The 17676-nt window shown below is 52.0% G+C and overlaps 8 protein-coding genes across 8 annotated transcripts; 4 read left to right on the top strand and 4 right to left on the bottom strand.

Annotated features, from left to right (window-relative positions):
• Positions 1 to 1088: 1088 nt before the first annotated feature.
• Positions 1089 to 2756, bottom strand: RHO25_003672 (uncharacterized protein; the record flags this gene model as incomplete). The annotated part of the gene is made up of 1 exon (XM_023599160.2): positions 1089 to 2756. One exon carries the CDS (start codon positions 2754 to 2756, stop codon positions 1089 to 1091), a length of 1668 nt encoding a protein of 555 aa, XP_023455787.1.
• A 510-nt stretch (positions 2757 to 3266) lies between these two features.
• RHO25_003671 (mitochondrial 54S ribosomal protein mL40) lies at positions 3267 to 3869 on the top strand (the record flags this gene model as incomplete). The annotated part of the gene is made up of 1 exon (XM_023599159.2): positions 3267 to 3869. The coding sequence occupies one exon, from the start codon at positions 3267 to 3269 to the stop codon at positions 3867 to 3869; it is 603 nt and encodes a 200-aa protein (XP_023455784.2).
• An 875-nt stretch (positions 3870 to 4744) lies between these two features.
• RHO25_003670 (uncharacterized protein) lies at positions 4745 to 7554 on the bottom strand (the record flags this gene model as incomplete). The annotated part of the gene is made up of 3 exons (XM_023599158.2): positions 4745 to 5095; positions 5157 to 7362; positions 7421 to 7554. The coding sequence occupies 3 exons, from the start codon at positions 7552 to 7554 to the stop codon at positions 4745 to 4747; spliced, it is 2691 nt and encodes an 896-aa protein (XP_023455785.1).
• Positions 7555 to 8180: 626 nt separating this feature from the next.
• RHO25_003669 (uncharacterized protein) lies at positions 8181 to 8783 on the bottom strand (the record flags this gene model as incomplete). The annotated part of the gene is made up of 1 exon (XM_023599157.2): positions 8181 to 8783. One exon carries the CDS (start codon positions 8781 to 8783, stop codon positions 8181 to 8183), a length of 603 nt encoding a protein of 200 aa, XP_023455669.1.
• A 1457-nt stretch (positions 8784 to 10240) lies between these two features.
• Positions 10241 to 10990, top strand: RHO25_003668 (uncharacterized protein; the record flags this gene model as incomplete). Its single annotated transcript, XM_023599156.1, has 1 exon — positions 10241 to 10990. The coding sequence occupies one exon, from the start codon at positions 10241 to 10243 to the stop codon at positions 10988 to 10990; it is 750 nt and encodes a 249-aa protein (XP_023455668.1).
• Positions 10991 to 11710: 720 nt separating this feature from the next.
• Positions 11711 to 13157, top strand: RHO25_003667 (uncharacterized protein; the record flags this gene model as incomplete). Its single annotated transcript, XM_023599155.1, has 3 exons — positions 11711 to 11995; positions 12055 to 12675; positions 12741 to 13157. The coding sequence occupies 3 exons, from the start codon at positions 11711 to 11713 to the stop codon at positions 13155 to 13157; spliced, it is 1323 nt and encodes a 440-aa protein (XP_023455657.1).
• A 143-nt stretch (positions 13158 to 13300) lies between these two features.
• RHO25_003666 (uncharacterized protein) lies at positions 13301 to 14873 on the bottom strand (the record flags this gene model as incomplete). The annotated part of the gene is made up of 5 exons (XM_023599154.2): positions 13301 to 13512; positions 13579 to 14377; positions 14430 to 14556; positions 14627 to 14658; positions 14706 to 14873. 5 exons carry the CDS (start codon positions 14871 to 14873, stop codon positions 13301 to 13303), a joined length of 1338 nt encoding a protein of 445 aa, XP_023455656.1.
• Positions 14874 to 15480: 607 nt separating this feature from the next.
• Positions 15481 to 17583, top strand: RHO25_003665 (uncharacterized protein; the record flags this gene model as incomplete). Its single annotated transcript, XM_023599153.2, has 1 exon — positions 15481 to 17583. The coding sequence occupies one exon, from the start codon at positions 15481 to 15483 to the stop codon at positions 17581 to 17583; it is 2103 nt and encodes a 700-aa protein (XP_023455655.1).
• Between the last annotated feature and the right edge of the window lie 93 nt (positions 17584 to 17676).

The raw sequence follows: 17676 nt of genomic DNA, 5'->3' as shown, positions 1-17676 counted from the left end.
CCACTCACCGCGCCGCCGCCATCTCGCTCCAGCACGCGACACGGGTACGAGAAAGAGCAGATCCTCCGTCTTCTCACCTGCCTAATCCGCACCTGATCGCTTCCTGAAGGAGTCCTAGCCAAGCCTCTCCTGACCAGCAACAACTCGCTCGTCTGTCTGCAATCTTGACCATCAGCATTGGCATGCAGACTATCGGATGCTGACCTTCTTCCGTTTGCGAGCAGCGCGCATCCGAGATGACGGTGTAATAGTATTGATGAAAGCAGACAAGGAGCGATAGCAGAGATATGCAAACAGACGCGAACACGAACGCCGACGAATCCGATTTGTAACGACAACTGCCTTTCCCCAGAATCACGGCCCACGCGTTCGGTGTCGTCCCGTCCAAGCCGCCGCTAGCGTGACTAAGCCATGCCACTTCACTGCCCAGACTCACGGCGCCAAAGTCTCGCTGCTTCTTGTTACAACTTCATCAGTCGGCGACATTTCCACGTGGAGAGAAGGTATGGAAGGCGCAGAGTCGTATTGAATGGTAGGGATGAAGTGATGGATTGCGAACGACCAACCAAAAGCGACAAAATGGCATCCGAGGTACTTCATGTCGCTCAGGACTTCACTGGCTACAATATTCCCCAAGCAAAAGTCAAGAGAGGCAGCTTGGCAGGCGCCCGACCTCACTTGACTCTCGTAAGGCATTGTCCCACGAAAAGCACGAGTCAGAAAAGACGTTGCCGACGCGCAGGACTGATAGAATTCGAATTCGTGGCTCTGCAAGGTAAATCGTGAGAGTCCAACCTGGGCTCTCATCCATTTCATTTCGTACCACTCCCAAGGAAATTTTGTCTATCAATCAGATCTTCATCACTGGTATCATCATCTCAGATCTCTTTTCTCATTCCAACAAAAACTTTTCCGCTTTTCTCGATTCGCCACATCACATCATCTACCCAGCAGACGCCTTATACTCTTTTCCCAAAAAGAACGCTCATGTTTCTAGATCATCAAAGTTCCTGCAGCCTCTTTTCAGCCGACAGCCTTTCTGTAGAGAAAAATGTCTCACATCATCCGTCGGAGTTGCACGGGGAAAATTAGTGTCCTTCGCTCTTCGATACGACAAGTCCGGCAACAGATTGGACCATGTGATCCACATCATACGCCTCACTAGCCTCGCCATAGATTCGGACAGCATCTTCGGTCCCGGAAGCGCGGACGAAGCATCGCCCATTCTTGTATTTGGCCACCTCAGCATCAATCTTCTCTTGCAGACCTGCAGGCTCCGCAAGTTTCTGCTCGGCAGTACCAGGCACAGTCTTGAAGAGGGAACGGTCCTTGACGATCTGCTTGGCGAGTTTGTTAGGCATGTCGGTGTAAGTCGCCAGCCATTCTTTGACTGTCCACTCTTTGTGCGCGAGAATAGCTTCCACGAGGAGGAAGTCGGAGATGGCGTCGCCGACGGTTTGGTTGATCAGCTCAGTCAGGCCTTGCAGGATTTCAAGGTTCTCAAGCTGGGCAGGAGACTGTGGTTCCTGCTTGTAGATTGTTCGCAGAGCGTTGTTGCTGAACAGGATTGTGCCGTGCCCATTGGCCTCGAAGTAGACTCCAATATCGTATCGTGCAGCTTCGTGGTGCAGGTGCTTGACGCCAGTAGGTGTAAAGACGGACTTGAGCTTCAGACGCTCGGTAATGTATTTTGATGAAGCTCCGTTTGCGTAAGCAGTCTGTACCACGCCAATCTTGATCTTCTCTGACAGGCCGGACTTCTCGACAAGCTCACCAAGGAAAGAGGCCGCGAGCGTCGCGATGCGGTCGCCGTCGAGTAGTCGGAAAATGTTACCCTCTTCGACAAAATAGTACACGATACGATCTGCGTCGCCGTCAAATGATGCCCATCGGTCAAACGGTTTGCCTGTGAATCCAGCTGGGACCTTTTGCCCGGTCTTGACAAAGTCGGCTCCACAATCCTTGTTCAGCACTTCAGCGTTCTCGATCTGATCGTTCTTGACAGTGACATTCAATCCCGTCTCTTTCTCTGATGGCAGGTGCTTGAGCAGCTCTTGCAGCTTTGGAGCTCCCACGCCGTTGGCGCAGTCCACTGTGACTGGACTTGATGCCTTGGCGTATTTCATGACAGTCGCAAAAGCGGTAGAGAGCTTTTTGTAGTAACCTTGCTCCGAGATCTCGCCGTATGGGTTGGCATCGTTGGCGGTGTTCGTAGCGCGAACAAGGTAGTGCAATTGTGGTGTCGTCAGGATGCCAAAGTCCTTGTACTCTGCATTGGTCGCTTTCAAACCAGCCTCGACTGCCTTCACCAATCGTGCTCCCGAAGGTCTTGTGTCTCGTCCATATATCACTCGTGCAGGCTTATCCATATCAATGTTGAACTGCTTGACAATCTGAGCGAAAGCATGCATCGTCTCCTCCGGTGTCTTGCCATTCACAATGTACGTGGCCCACTTCTCCCACTCTTGCTCCAGCATCTCTCCCATTGGATCAACCAATTTCACGCCATTGTCCTCAGCCTTGTTGTGTGAAGCAGTAATCATGACGCCAATGGTCTGGCCTGCGAGTTTTTTCGAGCGGAGGATTCCGATGAGAGCTACGCCCAGCATGACATGATCCAGCACGTCGCCTTTGGTACGGAAGCCAGCAGTGCCGTAGGTGAAGTCGCCATAGTTCTCGGGACGAGGAAAGTCCTTGACAGCTTCGACAATGGCCGTGGCCATGCTGCCTTTGGTGTCGAATACGCCTGGTGCCATTGTGGAAGAGAGAATGTCGTATTGAGACTGGTTGAACCGAATTGAGTGTAGATAGGAAGAAGATTGTTTCTGAAGTCGTTGAGGCGGTGCGGTGAAGAGGGTCGTAACAGCCGCAGTTTCAGAAATGGGCGAAGCGATGCGAGGCTGAGTGAGCACGCCGCTGTTTCGAGCTGCGGTTCGATGGTATCGCGAGCTGGCTGTGCGAAAAAGAACCACACCGGTGTGTGGAGGATAGGAATACACCCTAATGCAGCTTGTGAAACTGCAATACGGTGCTGATTGTGAGGAGAACGAGAGAAAGTCGAGCTCTTGCCGCAGCTCAAAATAACTCACAGAAAGGGACCCCACGGACACGAGCTCCGCCAAACGTCAACCTGCATCGGCCCGATCCTCTCCGTCGCAAGTCTTGGCTCCTCCGAGGGTAGTCGCGATACCGAAGTCATCTCAAGGCATTGACAACGCCATTGAACAACACCACTCTCCACAATGGCGTCAAGAACACCCGCGACCATGTCGCTCCTCCGCCAAACATACACAACACCGCTCTCACGAACAACCACAATCCTTCCCAGGACCTCAATACAACAACAACAACCACAACTCTACCTCCGCCCCTTCTCCTCCACCCCATCAAACCTCAAAAAGAAATCCGGCCCCCAAAAACGCGACGCCCGAATAACCGCAATCCGCTACTTCCTCCACCACCCTCTAACCCCTCGTCCCCTCCGCCTCAGCCGTACGCGCTACCTCCGCCACTGGACAATCCACCGCGCCTGGCAACGCTACCAAGACAAACTCAAACGCGAACGCCAACTCGAACTCGAACGACAATACAACAGCATGGCCGAAGCCTGCGAGCAATTGCGACTCATCGATGGCGAAGGCATGACTCATGAGGAAAGGATCAAATACGGACAGAAACCGTTGACGCAAGCGAAAGAAGAGGGAGGGAAAGGGCCGAGTGAGGAGGATGTTTTGAGGGCGAGGGAGGGGAGGTTGTATAGGCTTGCGATGAAGAAGGATGAGATTTGGGATGGGGTTCCGATTGAATATGCGAGGATTCAGACGGAGACACCGGCGAGGGAGGGGTGGAATCATGGGTGGACGAGATAGAGAGGTGGCAGAGAAGAGTTTCGTGGGAAATTTTGATGTCAGGATGAATGCGAAATGTGGTGGGAGAAGCATTTGCATGTCGAATGTACCAGTATCAGCGAGTGGGTGATGGGACGAAGCAAGAGGAGTATCCAGGTTTGCGAAGAACGTGCAAGTCGTGCCCTACCCGGAGACCGCGGAGGTAAACGCTACATTTGGGTCATTGGAGTGGACAGGTCATGACTTACATGAATCCATCACCAGGATGGGAGGCACTGGATTCGGCCACGGAAGTTCCACTGCGGCTACGATACGCCAGCTCAAGCCGATTGTACAGCATAAACCGGCTCCTATTACACGGCGCCTGCGCAGAATTGAGGGACTTGCGGAGGCGCTCAATGTACAATCACACAATTTTCAACTTATACAAAAAGGCTCTGAAAGAGGGATTCAGCGTTATTCCTCCATTCACGAACATTGCTTTCTGAAACTCTTTTTCTTCCCTGATCTGCTCGCTAACTCGAAATCTATATACATGTTTCCCATACAACGTCGTGAGCGCTAATCTCTGTCTGTCGCAGAACCAGAGAGAACATGAAAATTATGCCACATGCTTTCCACTCTCCCGTTTCTGCCACCGCACACCTCCGCACGATCCCATTTCTCTCATTTTCACATCGGGGGGTCTCATCTCATTCCCTCCCCAACATAATCCCCTCCACCCTCCTAACCTTTCCAATCCTCTCAAAAGCAAACGGAGCAGCTTCAAAACACCAATCCTCAGCGCTCTTATCATCCCTCTTCCGCTCAGCCTTACCATGCCCTGAAGCACCACCACCGCCACCACTAAGATCTTGCTGTTGATGATGATGCTCATGAAAACCGCTCCTCAAGCTTCAACTCCCACCACCCAAGGCCCCTTTCGGCCTCGTCTCCACACCCTCATACTCACGGCTAGAAATGTATTCCAGTGTCCTCTGGAAATGTTTCCTCGGGCTTTCCAGTCCGCTGGCGTTATTCGGCCCAGTGGTGTCGGCCGCGGTAGCGCTCAGATTCGAGTGGATGAGTTCGATCAGGCCGTTGAGGTATTTCGTTGTCACGGCATCGTTTTCTTGGTCAAAGTAGTACACGTATCGGTTCAGGATTTCCACGAAGAGTTCAACGGAGACGGCAGTGTCCATGCATGCATCGGCTACGCGAAGGGCGCGTTGAAGGCATTCGAGTACGCGTTTGCCATCGCGGTAAGGCTGAAAGCTTGTCAGTACGGTTGCTCGCTTTCGCATGAGTGCATCTCTGGTCTCGACTCACCTCTTTCCCGTCCGCCTTCTCAGTCTCCACCTTCTCCACCGCCCACCAGAGATGGGAAGCGAGATATACAGCGCGACACTGATCCGGCTTCTTTAACAACTTACTGCCGTGCAGCGCCGCCTTCGTGATGAGCGTGTCGTAGTTCTCCCTGCTGAAGCGCTCTGAGCAGCCACAAAGCGCGCCAGCAATGATACAAATGGCCTGGAACTGCGACCTCGAATCCGATATTGACTCCTCGTAAACAGTGAAAGCTTGCGCGAAGAACTCATATGCAACATCCTCATTCTCGCATTGACTCGCCACTTGCCCGCAAGAGACGAACAACCTCAACACGAGATCCGGCACCCCCTGTGCAGAGACACGAGTGTACAGCGACGATAATGTTGTGTGCATGAATTTGTACAAGGCGCTCGACTGTACGCCATAGTCGTCTGATGAAAGGTGTTCTCGTCGCTTGAAGTTCCGCGCAAGCTTGAGTGACTGTGTTATTATTGCCGGTGATGTATACTTCGTTCGCTCGTTTCCTTCCTGGAATGCTTGTCGTATCTTTTGCAGTAATTGGAACTGGGTCATATTGTCGGGTCCTTTGATGAGATGCACTATCCGCGCGAGCCAGCCTTGTTCTTCTACCGTTTCGTCCGTTTCGATCGCTCCTCTGCGGATAGGCCCACCCGGGTATCCCGATGATGGTTGCGCGCCTTCTTTGATTAGGACTGATAGTATTGATAATATGCTTTCCAGATGCGACATGTTTGTAATCTTTGTGTCATTTCGCAGTAGACTCCTGATCACTTCCCCGGCGACGTTCCGCCGTGTAGGATACGGTTGTTGCAGGAATAGTGGAATGTAGTTTGGCAGTGCAAGGGCGGTAAAGAGCGAAAAATACGTCTTGACTGGTCCAAGGAGCAGACTGAGGATGTTCTGTTGCGAGGCTTGTGAATGCAGATCGGCAGAATTTTGGTATCTTGAGACTTCCTTCGTGGCGTAATGCAAAACTTGGTCAACGTAGTCAAGTCGGTCCGGGTAGATGGCAGTTGCCAAGTTGATGAGCGAGGTGAGCAGTGCTGTGATGTCCTGGATAGGAAGTCTCTGCACGCTGACGAGGTGTATGACTTGCTCGTAGAACACTTCGAATAGCTTGACATTTCCTGGTATCCCTTTCGTCTTGCCATTGGTCTGTGGTGTTGATTCGCCTTCGCCAACGGCAGTCGTCTCTGTCGGTGCTTCTGAATCGGCTGTTGATGCAACCGCAGTGTCTTCGCTCGGCCGCGGTGATGCCTCGTCTCCGTTGTGGCCGTTCTCCGCAGGCTTCGTCTCTTCTGAGCTTCCGACATCTTTGGACATGCTCAGCTTCTCCAATAATTTGCTCACGCTTTCCTCTTCCACTTTCTGTCTCTCTTCTTCACTCTTGGGCTCCGCTTCCCTCTGCGCAAACGCACTCAAGCGATCCATCAATCCAATCACGATTGCCTTGACGTTGACATGCGGGTTGAGTCTCGCAGTAGCCGCAAGTAATTGATCCAGTGTGTGCAAGTGGTACTCATCCGGGAAGACCTGAGTAATCACCTCGAGCAGGTACTCCTGAGCCAAAACGTCCCGACATTGCACCACCTGCTCCAGGAGCGGCTGCAGAATCACATTCTTGTAACTCTCCATGTCCACCAATTGAGACAGTCGCACCAGATTGCTTCCGACCAACAGCTGCAGCTCTTGTCTCTCTTTCGTCCTCTGTTCCCGTTCTCTCGAATGTCCCTGATGCTGTAATCGTACCCACAGCTTGTTCATCTCAACGAAATTCGTCAAGATGAACGAGATGGAATCCTGCAAGTTTCCCTCCGGTCCCTCAGCGGAATCGCCCTCAGGAAGATAGTCTCGTGCTTGCCCGCTCAGGTAATATCGCAAGAACAAGCCGCGGACGGGATGCTGTACACCTCTGCTCATCTCCATCATATCTTTCATGATTTCCTTGACAGGCGCATCTTCGATTCCCATGTATACTGTCCCCACAGTGATCATGAGGTACAGACGTGGAACAATGTTTCCGGCATATTGGACCAATTCATAGAGGTCGGCGAGGTGGTTGACGGGATGCGAATCGCGTAGATAAACGGAGAGGTGGCGCAGGGCATCGAAGACGCTCATGTACAGCTCATAGTACTGTTTGGGACCGAGACTGGACGTTCGTAATTCGGAGACGAGTGTCGAGCTGTTTTAGGCGTCAGCTATATTGAGCTCTGTAGCTGTATAGATAGAACACAACTCACGCGCATTTGAGCGCATCCATCAGCTTGCCCGGAGTCTCAAGACATCTCCGCATCTGCACCGTCTGCTGGCGAACAACTTGCAGCGCATCCTCCAGCAGCCGGGCCTGGTCTTCCACGGGCGGCGGAGAGGACATGTTGTTGGCGGCGGCGGAGAATAGGCGGAGCGGAGGACGGTAGAGCAAAGCAGAAGGAGAAGAGATGGTAGTAAGTGGTCACGCGATCCGAGTGGGCATTATTCTGCAGCGCATGCAGTCGTGTCTGGGGGGCGGTGCAAGGACAGGCAAGTCGGACGAGCTTCTGGTGGTTGTTGCGATTCGTATGCGCATTGTGAAGCGCCCATCCCACGTCGTTGCTGAGCTGGCGGGCAAAGCCTCAGGCACCAAATTCCGTCATCGCTTTCACATGCATGCATGCGAAACATCAACCAGGGCAGGGACACATTGGAGCTTTGTATAGCACTGAATGTTCCGTTTTCTATACTGTCGTTCAAAATCATTACGCTTATACATTAGCTCCTATGCTGCACTAGCAGAGCGTTCCGTTCACCAAAACCCGTCCCATCTTGTTCTTCGCTGTCTATTTCTCATCATCATTCTGAACACTAACTCCATCGCTCATGATCCGCTGATACTACAAAGACCCATTGCTAGTCATTCCTCGCTATGCTGTACAAGTATATAATGCATGCACTGTTGGCCGTCAGGTCGGTGCCAAGTCCAAACTCGTTGGTTCCTTCCTGACATTCCACGAATCGTAGCCTCTAATAGCTCTTCGTCCCGTTGACCGGTACAGCCCAGCTCGTGGCGGCGGCAACTGGATGGTAGCCCGGAACGCTAGAGCTTGACAATGTCGTCGCGGCTGGCTTCCAAGGTTGGTATTTGCCATTGTCTCCCAGAGGATGGTATAGACCATCATCACCTGTGTGCGTGGGCTGTTCGACAGGATAGACTGGCTCGGCCGTGGTTGTTGTCGTGCATGGCGTAGAGGTGCTCGAGGATGAACTTGTTGATGTTGAGCTTGTGATTGTCGAACTCGTGCTTGAAGAAGACGTTGATGTCGGCACAGTACCAATCACCACTGTCCATTGCGAAGAGCTGACTGTCGTTGATGTTGCAACCTCCACTGTCGCGACACTCGGTGTTGTAGGAGTAGTCGCCGCTGGCGCCACTTTTGTCACTGTCTGCTTGGCTGACAATGTCGTCTTCACCGTCTCGTAAATTGTTGCTGGCTCGTCGGGAGTACTCGTCGGACCGCCGACATCGACAACATTGTACGTCGGAGGTGGTGCTGGGTGCGGTAATGCTCGTGCGTGGAGGACGAAGTATGTGGTCGCCGCGAGGATGGATGTTGTGCTGAAGCGCATGGCTACGAGCCTGGGCTGGATTTATCTGCTCTGTGGCTAGGCCGGAGTTCTCTCGTGTCAATTGCAGCAACGAGGTCTGGTGTGTTGGACGGTTGCTAGGGTAAATTTGTGATCAAGGCGGCCGTTGATGATCTGGCGCGAGTCTAGGGATGATCTTGCAGGGTCGAAGAGTCGACTTGCCTATATCCCCCGCCATTTTTTCGCAACGGTGGCTGGGGCTTGTCGTCGCCATGTTCTAGATGTGTACGCGTGGTGGGAGGTTGGAGATGGCTGGGAGGAACGTGAGCGGAGACGAGTCCGTGACCAATCGGAGTGTGAGAATTATGCTTGGCAATGACTGCTCGTTTGGTGAAACTTGACGTGAAGACGTGCTTGCGGAAAGCAACATCCGACAACACGTGCGTTATCTATTGAAACGGTATGATCGTGGAACTTCATCCCGAGACTGACGGGACCGCAGAACGTCATAGAACAAGTCGGCCCAGCGAAACATACCGAAAGCAAGAGATGTCGGTTGCTGGACCTTCCGGAGCTATCACGATCGGTAGCCCAATTGTGCTGCAATATGTATCTCCGCTGCGTGTCAGGCTCTCACAAATCTTTTGGATTTTTTCTGCTCAGGTGGGCAACATGAGCCGCCCCATGGCTCTTCCTCCGCCGGGAGTGCATCCGGCCGCTGGCAAAGTATTTGCTGTCTACCGTTTGTGAAAGCCCGGACTTTCACCCCACAAGGCCGCAAACATGTCTCACGAGCTTCAACAGCGAGACTTTATAGATCCGATCTGGCCGTGAAAATGCGGTTCCCACCCGCGTTCTAAGTCCGGGTCTTGGCTGCCACTCAGTATACGACTCACAAGCGTAATCTATACTCAGTATACTGCGTTGGACTTCAAGTCATTGGGCAGTATCGTGAAGACCATGAGGGCAACTATTGCAGTCACTGAACCGGGGTCTGATGATGAATGCTAGCAGAATAATCATGGAGCTCGCGCAAACCTGTGCGTTCATCGGAGGAACCTCATGCAACAGGGCTCCCGGACCAGAAGAGCAGCTAACGCAAAGCTTTTGCAAGTGCTTTCACCCACATTGACTTCAGGCAGAGCTCGCGCGATCGACGTGAACAACTTTCGATCCAGCTACAAGGTTCAGAACGGATTTCCATCGAAGACGCTCCAGAAGCATGTGCTCAGGAACGGTTCATACGACAACGGGATACCTGCTCGTGATACTACGATAGTGAATACTTATCTCTGATCACATGTCTGAGCTTCAAGATATTATGCATGGCATTCACCTCTCTACAGGGCCTATGTTCACCATGCCTGTGCAACAGCATGTGCCGTCGGCACTTATGGCAGAGCGATCATCTTCTTTTGCAACAACCGTAGTTGCGACCGAACATCGTTCGTATCACTGCACTTCTTTAGCTATCAGGTATTCGAGGCTCGAAGAAGATCATGGGCCAACAAAACACGGCGGCGGAGGAGGCAAAGGGCCTGACGATCAAGATCGAGGAAGTCAGCGGTGTGGAAGAAGCCAGCGTTGTGGAAGAAGCCAGCGTTGTGGAAGAAGCCAGCGTTGTGGAGGAAGCCAGCGTTGTGGAAGAAGCCAGCGTTGTGGAAGAAGCCAGCATTGTGGAAGAAGGCAGCATTGTGGAAGAAGCCCGCGTTGTGGAAGAAGGCAGCGATGTGGGAGAAGGCAGCGATGTGGGAGAAGGCAGCGATGTGGGAGAACGCAGCAGTGTGGGAGAACGCAGCGATGTGGAAGAACGCGATGTGGAAGAAGCAAGCGTTGCGGAGGCAGACGATGTATCAACGATCGACACTGAGGAAGGCAGCCTCGTGGAGGCAGAAGATGCATCCACAGTCTCTATGTGGTTGCAAGATGGCGAGGTGCAAATGCAAACAGCACGTTCAAGGATGCCACAAATCTGGTTGTTGCAGGGTCACACGCCTCGACCACCAACACGCATTCTATCGAGGGCAGCAACACGCCGGAACTTCATGGAGGACGAGTGCATACGACTGACCGAGCGGAAAAAAGGCTGGTCCATCAAAGCTATGAAGAACAAACTCTTGTTCAATTGGTATCGATTCGGGTTGAAACTCAACAGGGACACCGAGGCTCGATTCCTTCGTCGCAATTTCCACGAGGAATGGTACGACGAAAGATTGAACGGACCAGAGTACATGCCCTCGTTGTGGTGAAAGTGGCTATCGACTTGAGATTCGAGATCTCTGGTCGCGCTGCGGAAGAGTGAAGCTCGCACAAGCTTGGCTTCCACGTGGCTTCACGTCGTACCAGTGGTACAGCCCAGAATCCAACATTTTTTCAGAGCAGAATTCTTTCTCAGGACCAGCAAACCTCCAAATATCAAGAAAAGAAGAAAAAAATTCAGAGCGCAAAACTTATTTTAGCGATCCACGGCAATTGAAGCATCTCAAGCTACCGTCGCGCTCTCAGTCTCAGGCTTGAGCTCGACCTTTGAATATCGTCAACGACAATCCTTTGCTATTGCCTGCTTGATGCAGCAACGTCTATACACATAAACCCCATCGTTATAGCAATGCAATCTACTCGCAAAGCTCAGACCAAGAACGGAGACTTGTGACTCTATCGATACACACATATGCATCCAGCAGGCTTGTGTAAGCTTAGCTGTCTTGCACGATCACATTAAATGGAGTCAGAGGCTTGTTGCTGTGGTGAATCGAAGACCACCAAAGTGGTGAATGAAGAAAAGTGGGTCACGACCGGCGTCTCCTCTACTTAAGCCCTCCTTTGCAGCGCTCTTCTGGCAATCTTTCTCTTGACAGACACACAGCAAAGCCTCATAGTCAACAACAACTTTCGGCACTCGTGCAACTTCCGCACGTCCCACGCGTCTCCTCCAAGCACACTCGACTTACTCAACCCAACTTCACAAGATGTCTTCGACTCGAGGATCCTCCACCACCCGAGGCCGTGGCGGTCGCGCGGCACGTAGCGGTCGTGGCAAGCCAGGTGGTGCTCGTGGCACCTTCTTCGAGAAGCTGGACTGTGGCGAGCACTGCATTGAGCGCTACACGAACTCGCGTGGCACGGTCAAGGATCGCTATGAGATCTACCGGCGTCAGCTGAAGAAGGACGAGAAGAGAGGCGAGTGTATCTGTGACTACTACTCCTTCTCGACACTCAACTACGAGCGCACATCGCTTGGTGAAGAGTACAAGGTTCGTTCTTCAGCAAAGTGGTTCGAGTCCTGGGTCGGTCGGTAGCTAAAATGCCATAGAACCTACCAAAGAACAAGGTCTTCCCGTTCTTCCGCCTCCCCGCAGAAATCCGCAACAAGATCTACGAGCACCTCTTCATCCTCGACCAACCGATCGAACTCTGCCCAGACCCGTTCTTCTACTCGTATAGAGTTCACAAGCACCTGGAGGCCCAGCGCTCGGCACATTACTATGCCCACGACTACCAATCCAAGTTCTTCAATGAGAATGTTGGATCAATTGGGCCTCTCATGCGCCTAAACAAGCAGTTCCACAAGGAGGTATCGCCGATCTTCTACGGTCAGAATGTCTTTGCTTTCTCCAATGTGGCTGGATGGGTCTGCTTGGACTTCTTCATGTACAAGATTGGCCTGGAGAAGTGCGCCATGATCCGTAAGCTGATCGTCTGCCACCCGGATGCTACTCAAACTCCCGGCACCCTGAGAAGCGCAGAAGAGTACCGCCAGGCGAGCATCGGTTTCACTCCAATGGACATGGTCCCTATTGAAGACCCAGGTTTCGTCTACGCAGAGCGCTGGTTTTACGACTACGTCGTCGGCAAGGACCCCACTTTGATTTTGAACAAACTGGGCAAGCTCGAGAAGTTCGGCGTCACGTTCCCAATGGAGACCCACATTCCCGTAAGTTTGATCCCAAAATCCGAACGACAATCTGATCGAATTGAGCTGACTTGATGCTTATATAGTACCGAGATTATCCTACCACTCTGCCCATCGACCCGACTAAGTTCCACAACCTCGAAGTCACCCTATTTCGCCTCACTAGACAGTTCACCTCCAATACCCGCATGGGCGCCTACTCCTGGCAAGTCTCGAGCATCGACGTCGAGACCGTCGCGGCAGAGATGAGTGCCAACGCCAACGACTATCCAGTCCAGGCAATCACGGCCAAAGTGCACGACCAAGGTCGCTATGCCACGGGCTTCATCGAGAACCTGGATGTGGAGGACGAGCTGGCCGAGATCGAAGCCGAAGAGCTGGGCATTGTGAGCAAGAGAGAAGCCGAGTCCGCGCTTGAGAGTGCTTGCAACACTCCGTTGCCGGGGGACAGCAAGCCCAGGTCCAGGTATTCGCGTCGCGGAGGTAGAGGAATGATGAGGTAAAGAGAGATACGAGCTGCTTCTGCGCGCACTTGGCGCTCCTTGCGAATATGCAAGCGAAAAGACAGCGAGATGCACACACGGAAGGAGATGCGAGCCATGAGCGGCTGGCCTCTAAGGATGATCACGTTGCGTTCTCTATAGCTCTACGATACCACACCCTGCTTCTTCAACGCTTCTACCTCGTCTTGCTTCATCCCCAAAACTTCAGTCAGCACCTCTTCGGTATGCTGTCCCAAAGTAGGCGGCGGGCTTCGTATCGTTGGATTCGTATCACTAAACTTGACGGGCGGGCTAACGAGCTTCATAGGTCCACATTCCGGATGCTCGACTTCAGTAACCATACCTCGTTCTCGTGCTACAATTCCTGTTAGCACTTCAAAAATTCTTTTGGGACACATCAATCTCGTTTTCGAAGACTTACTATGCTCCAACTCCAACGTCGTCTTAACATCATTAATCGGCGCATACGGCATTCCACTCCCCTCAAAAATCCCCAACCACTCCTCCGTAGTCTTTGTCTTCGTCACAGCTTCGATCTTCTCCTCCAATTCATCTCTCACCTTCACACGATCCGCATTCGTCTTGTATCTCGCCTCACTCACCCACTCCGGCTTTCCAATCTTCTCGCACAAAATACCAAATAATCGATCATTCCCTCCACCTAGCAGAATATCTCCGTCGGAAGTCTTGAAACCTTTATAAGGTACGATACTAGGATGCGCGGTTCCCCAGCGGCCAGAGTCAGGTTTACCAGAGATGAGACAAGATGAAGCGATGTTGGCTAAGGTGGCGATTTGGCAGTCTGCTAGTGCGACGTCGATGTGTTGGCCTTTGCCTGTTTTGGCTCGAGCGAGGAGGGCTGCCATTACGGAGTTGCTGGTGTAGAGACCTGTTGTGAGATCTGTGACAGCGACACCGACTTTTGCGGGAGGGCCGTCGCGGTGGCCGGTGATATGCATGAGACCCATTTCTGCTTCGACCATTACGTCGTAGCCGGCGCGGTTCTTGTTTGGTCCCGTTTGGCCGTAGCCTGTGATGCTGGCGTAGATGATTTTGGGGTTTACGGCGGAGACGCTGCGGTAGTCCATGTTGTATTTTGCCAGCGCGCCGGGTAAGTAGTTTTCGACAAGGACGTCGCATTCTTTGATGAGTTTGTGGAGTATTTCGACACCGGATGGAGACTGGAAAGAGAGGCCTATAGATTTCTTGTTGCGATTGACCTGCATTTTGTTAGAGCCAGTTCGCCATGTTCTCTGTCTGATGCGGTCGTACAGCTAGAAAATATGCACTTTCGCCTGAGCCTTGCTTGGTGCTTTGTTCTTTGTACGATGCATACGGAGGTCCCCATGCTCGGGTATCATCGCCTCTTGTTGGATGTTCGACTTTGATGACTTCGGCCCTGTAGTTTTGTAAGCTTGCTTCGCCGATAACACACCTGGAGGTGGTCGTACTGGGCTCATCGTGCATACCCTAAATCGCCAAGAATTTGTGTGCAATATGGCTACATACTGTAAGCATACTGTCTACTCCGATGTCAACAGGACGTACACCAGCAAGCACTCTGGTCATATCAAGCACTTTGATTCCAGCCAATGGCAGGTTGCTTGGATCTGAAGCTGGCGTGGCTAGCCATCTTCGCTGAGGTCGTATCTGGCCTACAAGCTGAGTTGACGTACCACGACTCAAGAGCCGCAGAGAGCGGGTAGCAGCAGCCATTTGGATAGTGAATATGTCCCAATAGTGTGCATGGACAAGAACACGCGTGTTGTTGATGGAGCATGGAAAGCAAGCGATGTCGGCACGTTCATCAGCCTTCCGAAAAGCCTCGGCCCGGTGCTCCAGTTGGAGACCGCACCTCCTTCTTCACGCTATCATCAACTTCTGTTTGCACGAAAATAATGTGATCAATCTAAGCAGTTACTGCAGGCTGCTCGAGCAAGTTGAGAGCCGGACACCAATGTACTCGATCACCGAGTTCCTGACGGATAGTGTTCTGGAGCAGTACGCTTCTCTGCATTGTCATGGCGGACACAGCGCGCTCATCGCCAAACTCACGTTCCGCTCATCTGGAGGCAATGGAATGGAAAGCTGTCTGAGGTGATGCCAGGATTATCTCACGGAATGCCGTAGCTGAGCTGCAGGAACTGTTTCGTGGCGCTCGAGCTCACAGTTTGGGCGTGTTCTAGGCGCTACACATACCTAATCGGGCAATACGAGGGCTGATCGGTTTTTTTGCATACATGTTGCATGACCATGACCTTCCGCCATTTGCAGCTTTGTGCTCAGATTGCCGCATCGCACTCTCAGCAAGACAGCGACAAGTATGGACGAACGTGCACGACAGAGATTTAAAGCCCTGTTCGCCTCGTCAAGCTTTTCATCATCCTCTGGCGGGAGACCTTTGACAAGTTCTCCGTACAAGAAGCTGGATCAGAGGAAGAACCAAATACGCATCGCCGTCCTGACGCCCGAAGACCCATCCTCCAGGGACCAACCCATACACCTCACTCTAGAGACAGTAAACCTCGGCAACGACCCTGAATATGAAGCACTTTCCTACCAATGGGGCGATCCGAAAATCACGACCGAGATATTCCTCAATGGGGTCTCATGGCAAATCACGAAGAATCTGCATTCGGCATTGAAAGCATTCCGTAGCTCTAGCGCAGGCGGTGATCGGTTACCAGTACGGCTCTGGATCGATGCAGTGTGTATTAATCAGCTTGACTTGTCCGAGAAGACCTGGCAAATACCGTTGATGTTCAAAATATACTCTCAAGCACGTAACGTGAGGAGTTGGTTGGACCCTCGCGACTTTGAATCTAAAGAACGAACTGACCCGGCATTCCGCTTGCTGAAAGAATATTCTCTTGGCGTCATAGACGTTGAGCCCCCGGCACAGGGACTACACCCAGATCGAGCCAAGGCTATTCTGGAGAGCTTCGGTGTGCTTGCTGACATTTTTCGCAACCAATACTGGCGACGGCGTTGGATCACACAAGAAATTGTACTCGCCAAAAGACTTTCCATACACTGCGGCAGACACTCCCAGCATGATCTAAACCTGCGGAACCTTCATCGCAAACTTGATCTTCTGTCTACACACTTGCAGGCAGCTCTACCATACCAAGGCGACCGCGACTTATGGGGCGTTGTAGATAACGATAAGGATGTTTGGAAGGCCCACCAGCCACTGAATTTCATCCTGAACAGCATTTCGGTTATAATAGCTTTCGACAAGCCACTGACGAAACATCCTTATCTCCTTCGAGATATGCGAGGCGCTGAGCAAACAGGCGAGCTAGACTGCGTGTATGGCATTCTAGGATTGCTAGAAAGAGACCTGGGCAATTCAATACTCACGCCTGACTACAAACTACCTATCGCTGAAGTCTTGCAGAAATTTGCTTTCGAGTTCATGACGGCCAGCAAGTCATTGGCTTTGATGTATGAATCCTATCCCGAGGACCGCAAATTGCCAACCTGGGTTCCCGACCTGCGCACTACATCTAAGGGCAACGACCGTTTCTATTCGGATGCGGTTGCACTGTCGGATGAAGACCTCATCAATTCCGGCATTCGATCTATGACAGTTCGTAGTGGTATTCGCTTTCCCGGCGCAAGCACTCAACGCAGACCTAATATGCTAGCTGAATTCGATCACCTCTTCAATGCTTCAGCCAGCAGCAAATTCTTCGCCAAACCTCCTGCAACAGGCATCATCCACGTGCGTGGCTTAATGGTTGACAACATTACAGACCTCTCAGGTCACGACAAAGGTTACTCAAATATCCATCCCCAAAAGCTAATGGATGGCTGGATACCAATGGACTGGATGGACATGTACGACTACGCGACCCGATATGGAGATACGTTTCAACACGATACATTCGAAGACGAAGGGTTGATCCGGGCATTATGTGCCGACAGCATGAGGCCATATCCGATCGATGAAGACGGAAAGCCACAGCCAGAGCAGCCCATGCGTCGAATGACTCGTGAAGATGTTGAAGAGCACCGACGAGGCATCGACGCAATGCGCACATATCCCGGACAGTTCGTGCAACATCCCAGTGTATTCCTCGACGCCAGCATGTCATTGTACAAATTCTTCTGTACGGGCAATGGCCGTATTGGCATTACCTTTGCCGAGGATGTGCAGCAAGGCGACTACATATTCGTGGTGGCTTCTCTGAATATGCCACTGATTATTCGTGGTGCTCAGTATGCTGATGCCGAGGACGTCGCCGCTGCTAAGGAACGAAAATTGCTGGATCCTGCTTATCGTGGCAGATCTCTCACCACGTTCAAAGTGGTCGGATCTTGTTATTTGCATGGGATTATGGATGGCGAGGCTATTGCCAGTGTTGCAGCGGAGAGGCAATGCAGTGTTGAGGACGTTTTTGAAGATTTGTTTCTGATCTGATCTTGGAATCTGGTCATCAGGAACTACCAGCTCAAGGATATACGGAAAAAATGCCGCAGTCGTGAGCTGAAGTGGTGGCGGAATGTTCCACCC

This window comes from Cercospora beticola, chromosome 2, assembly GCF_033473495.1.
Source record: "Cercospora beticola chromosome 2, complete sequence".
Lineage (NCBI taxonomy): Eukaryota > Fungi > Ascomycota > Dothideomycetes > Mycosphaerellales > Mycosphaerellaceae > Cercospora > Cercospora beticola.
This window is presented reverse-complemented; position numbering and strand designations above follow the sequence as displayed.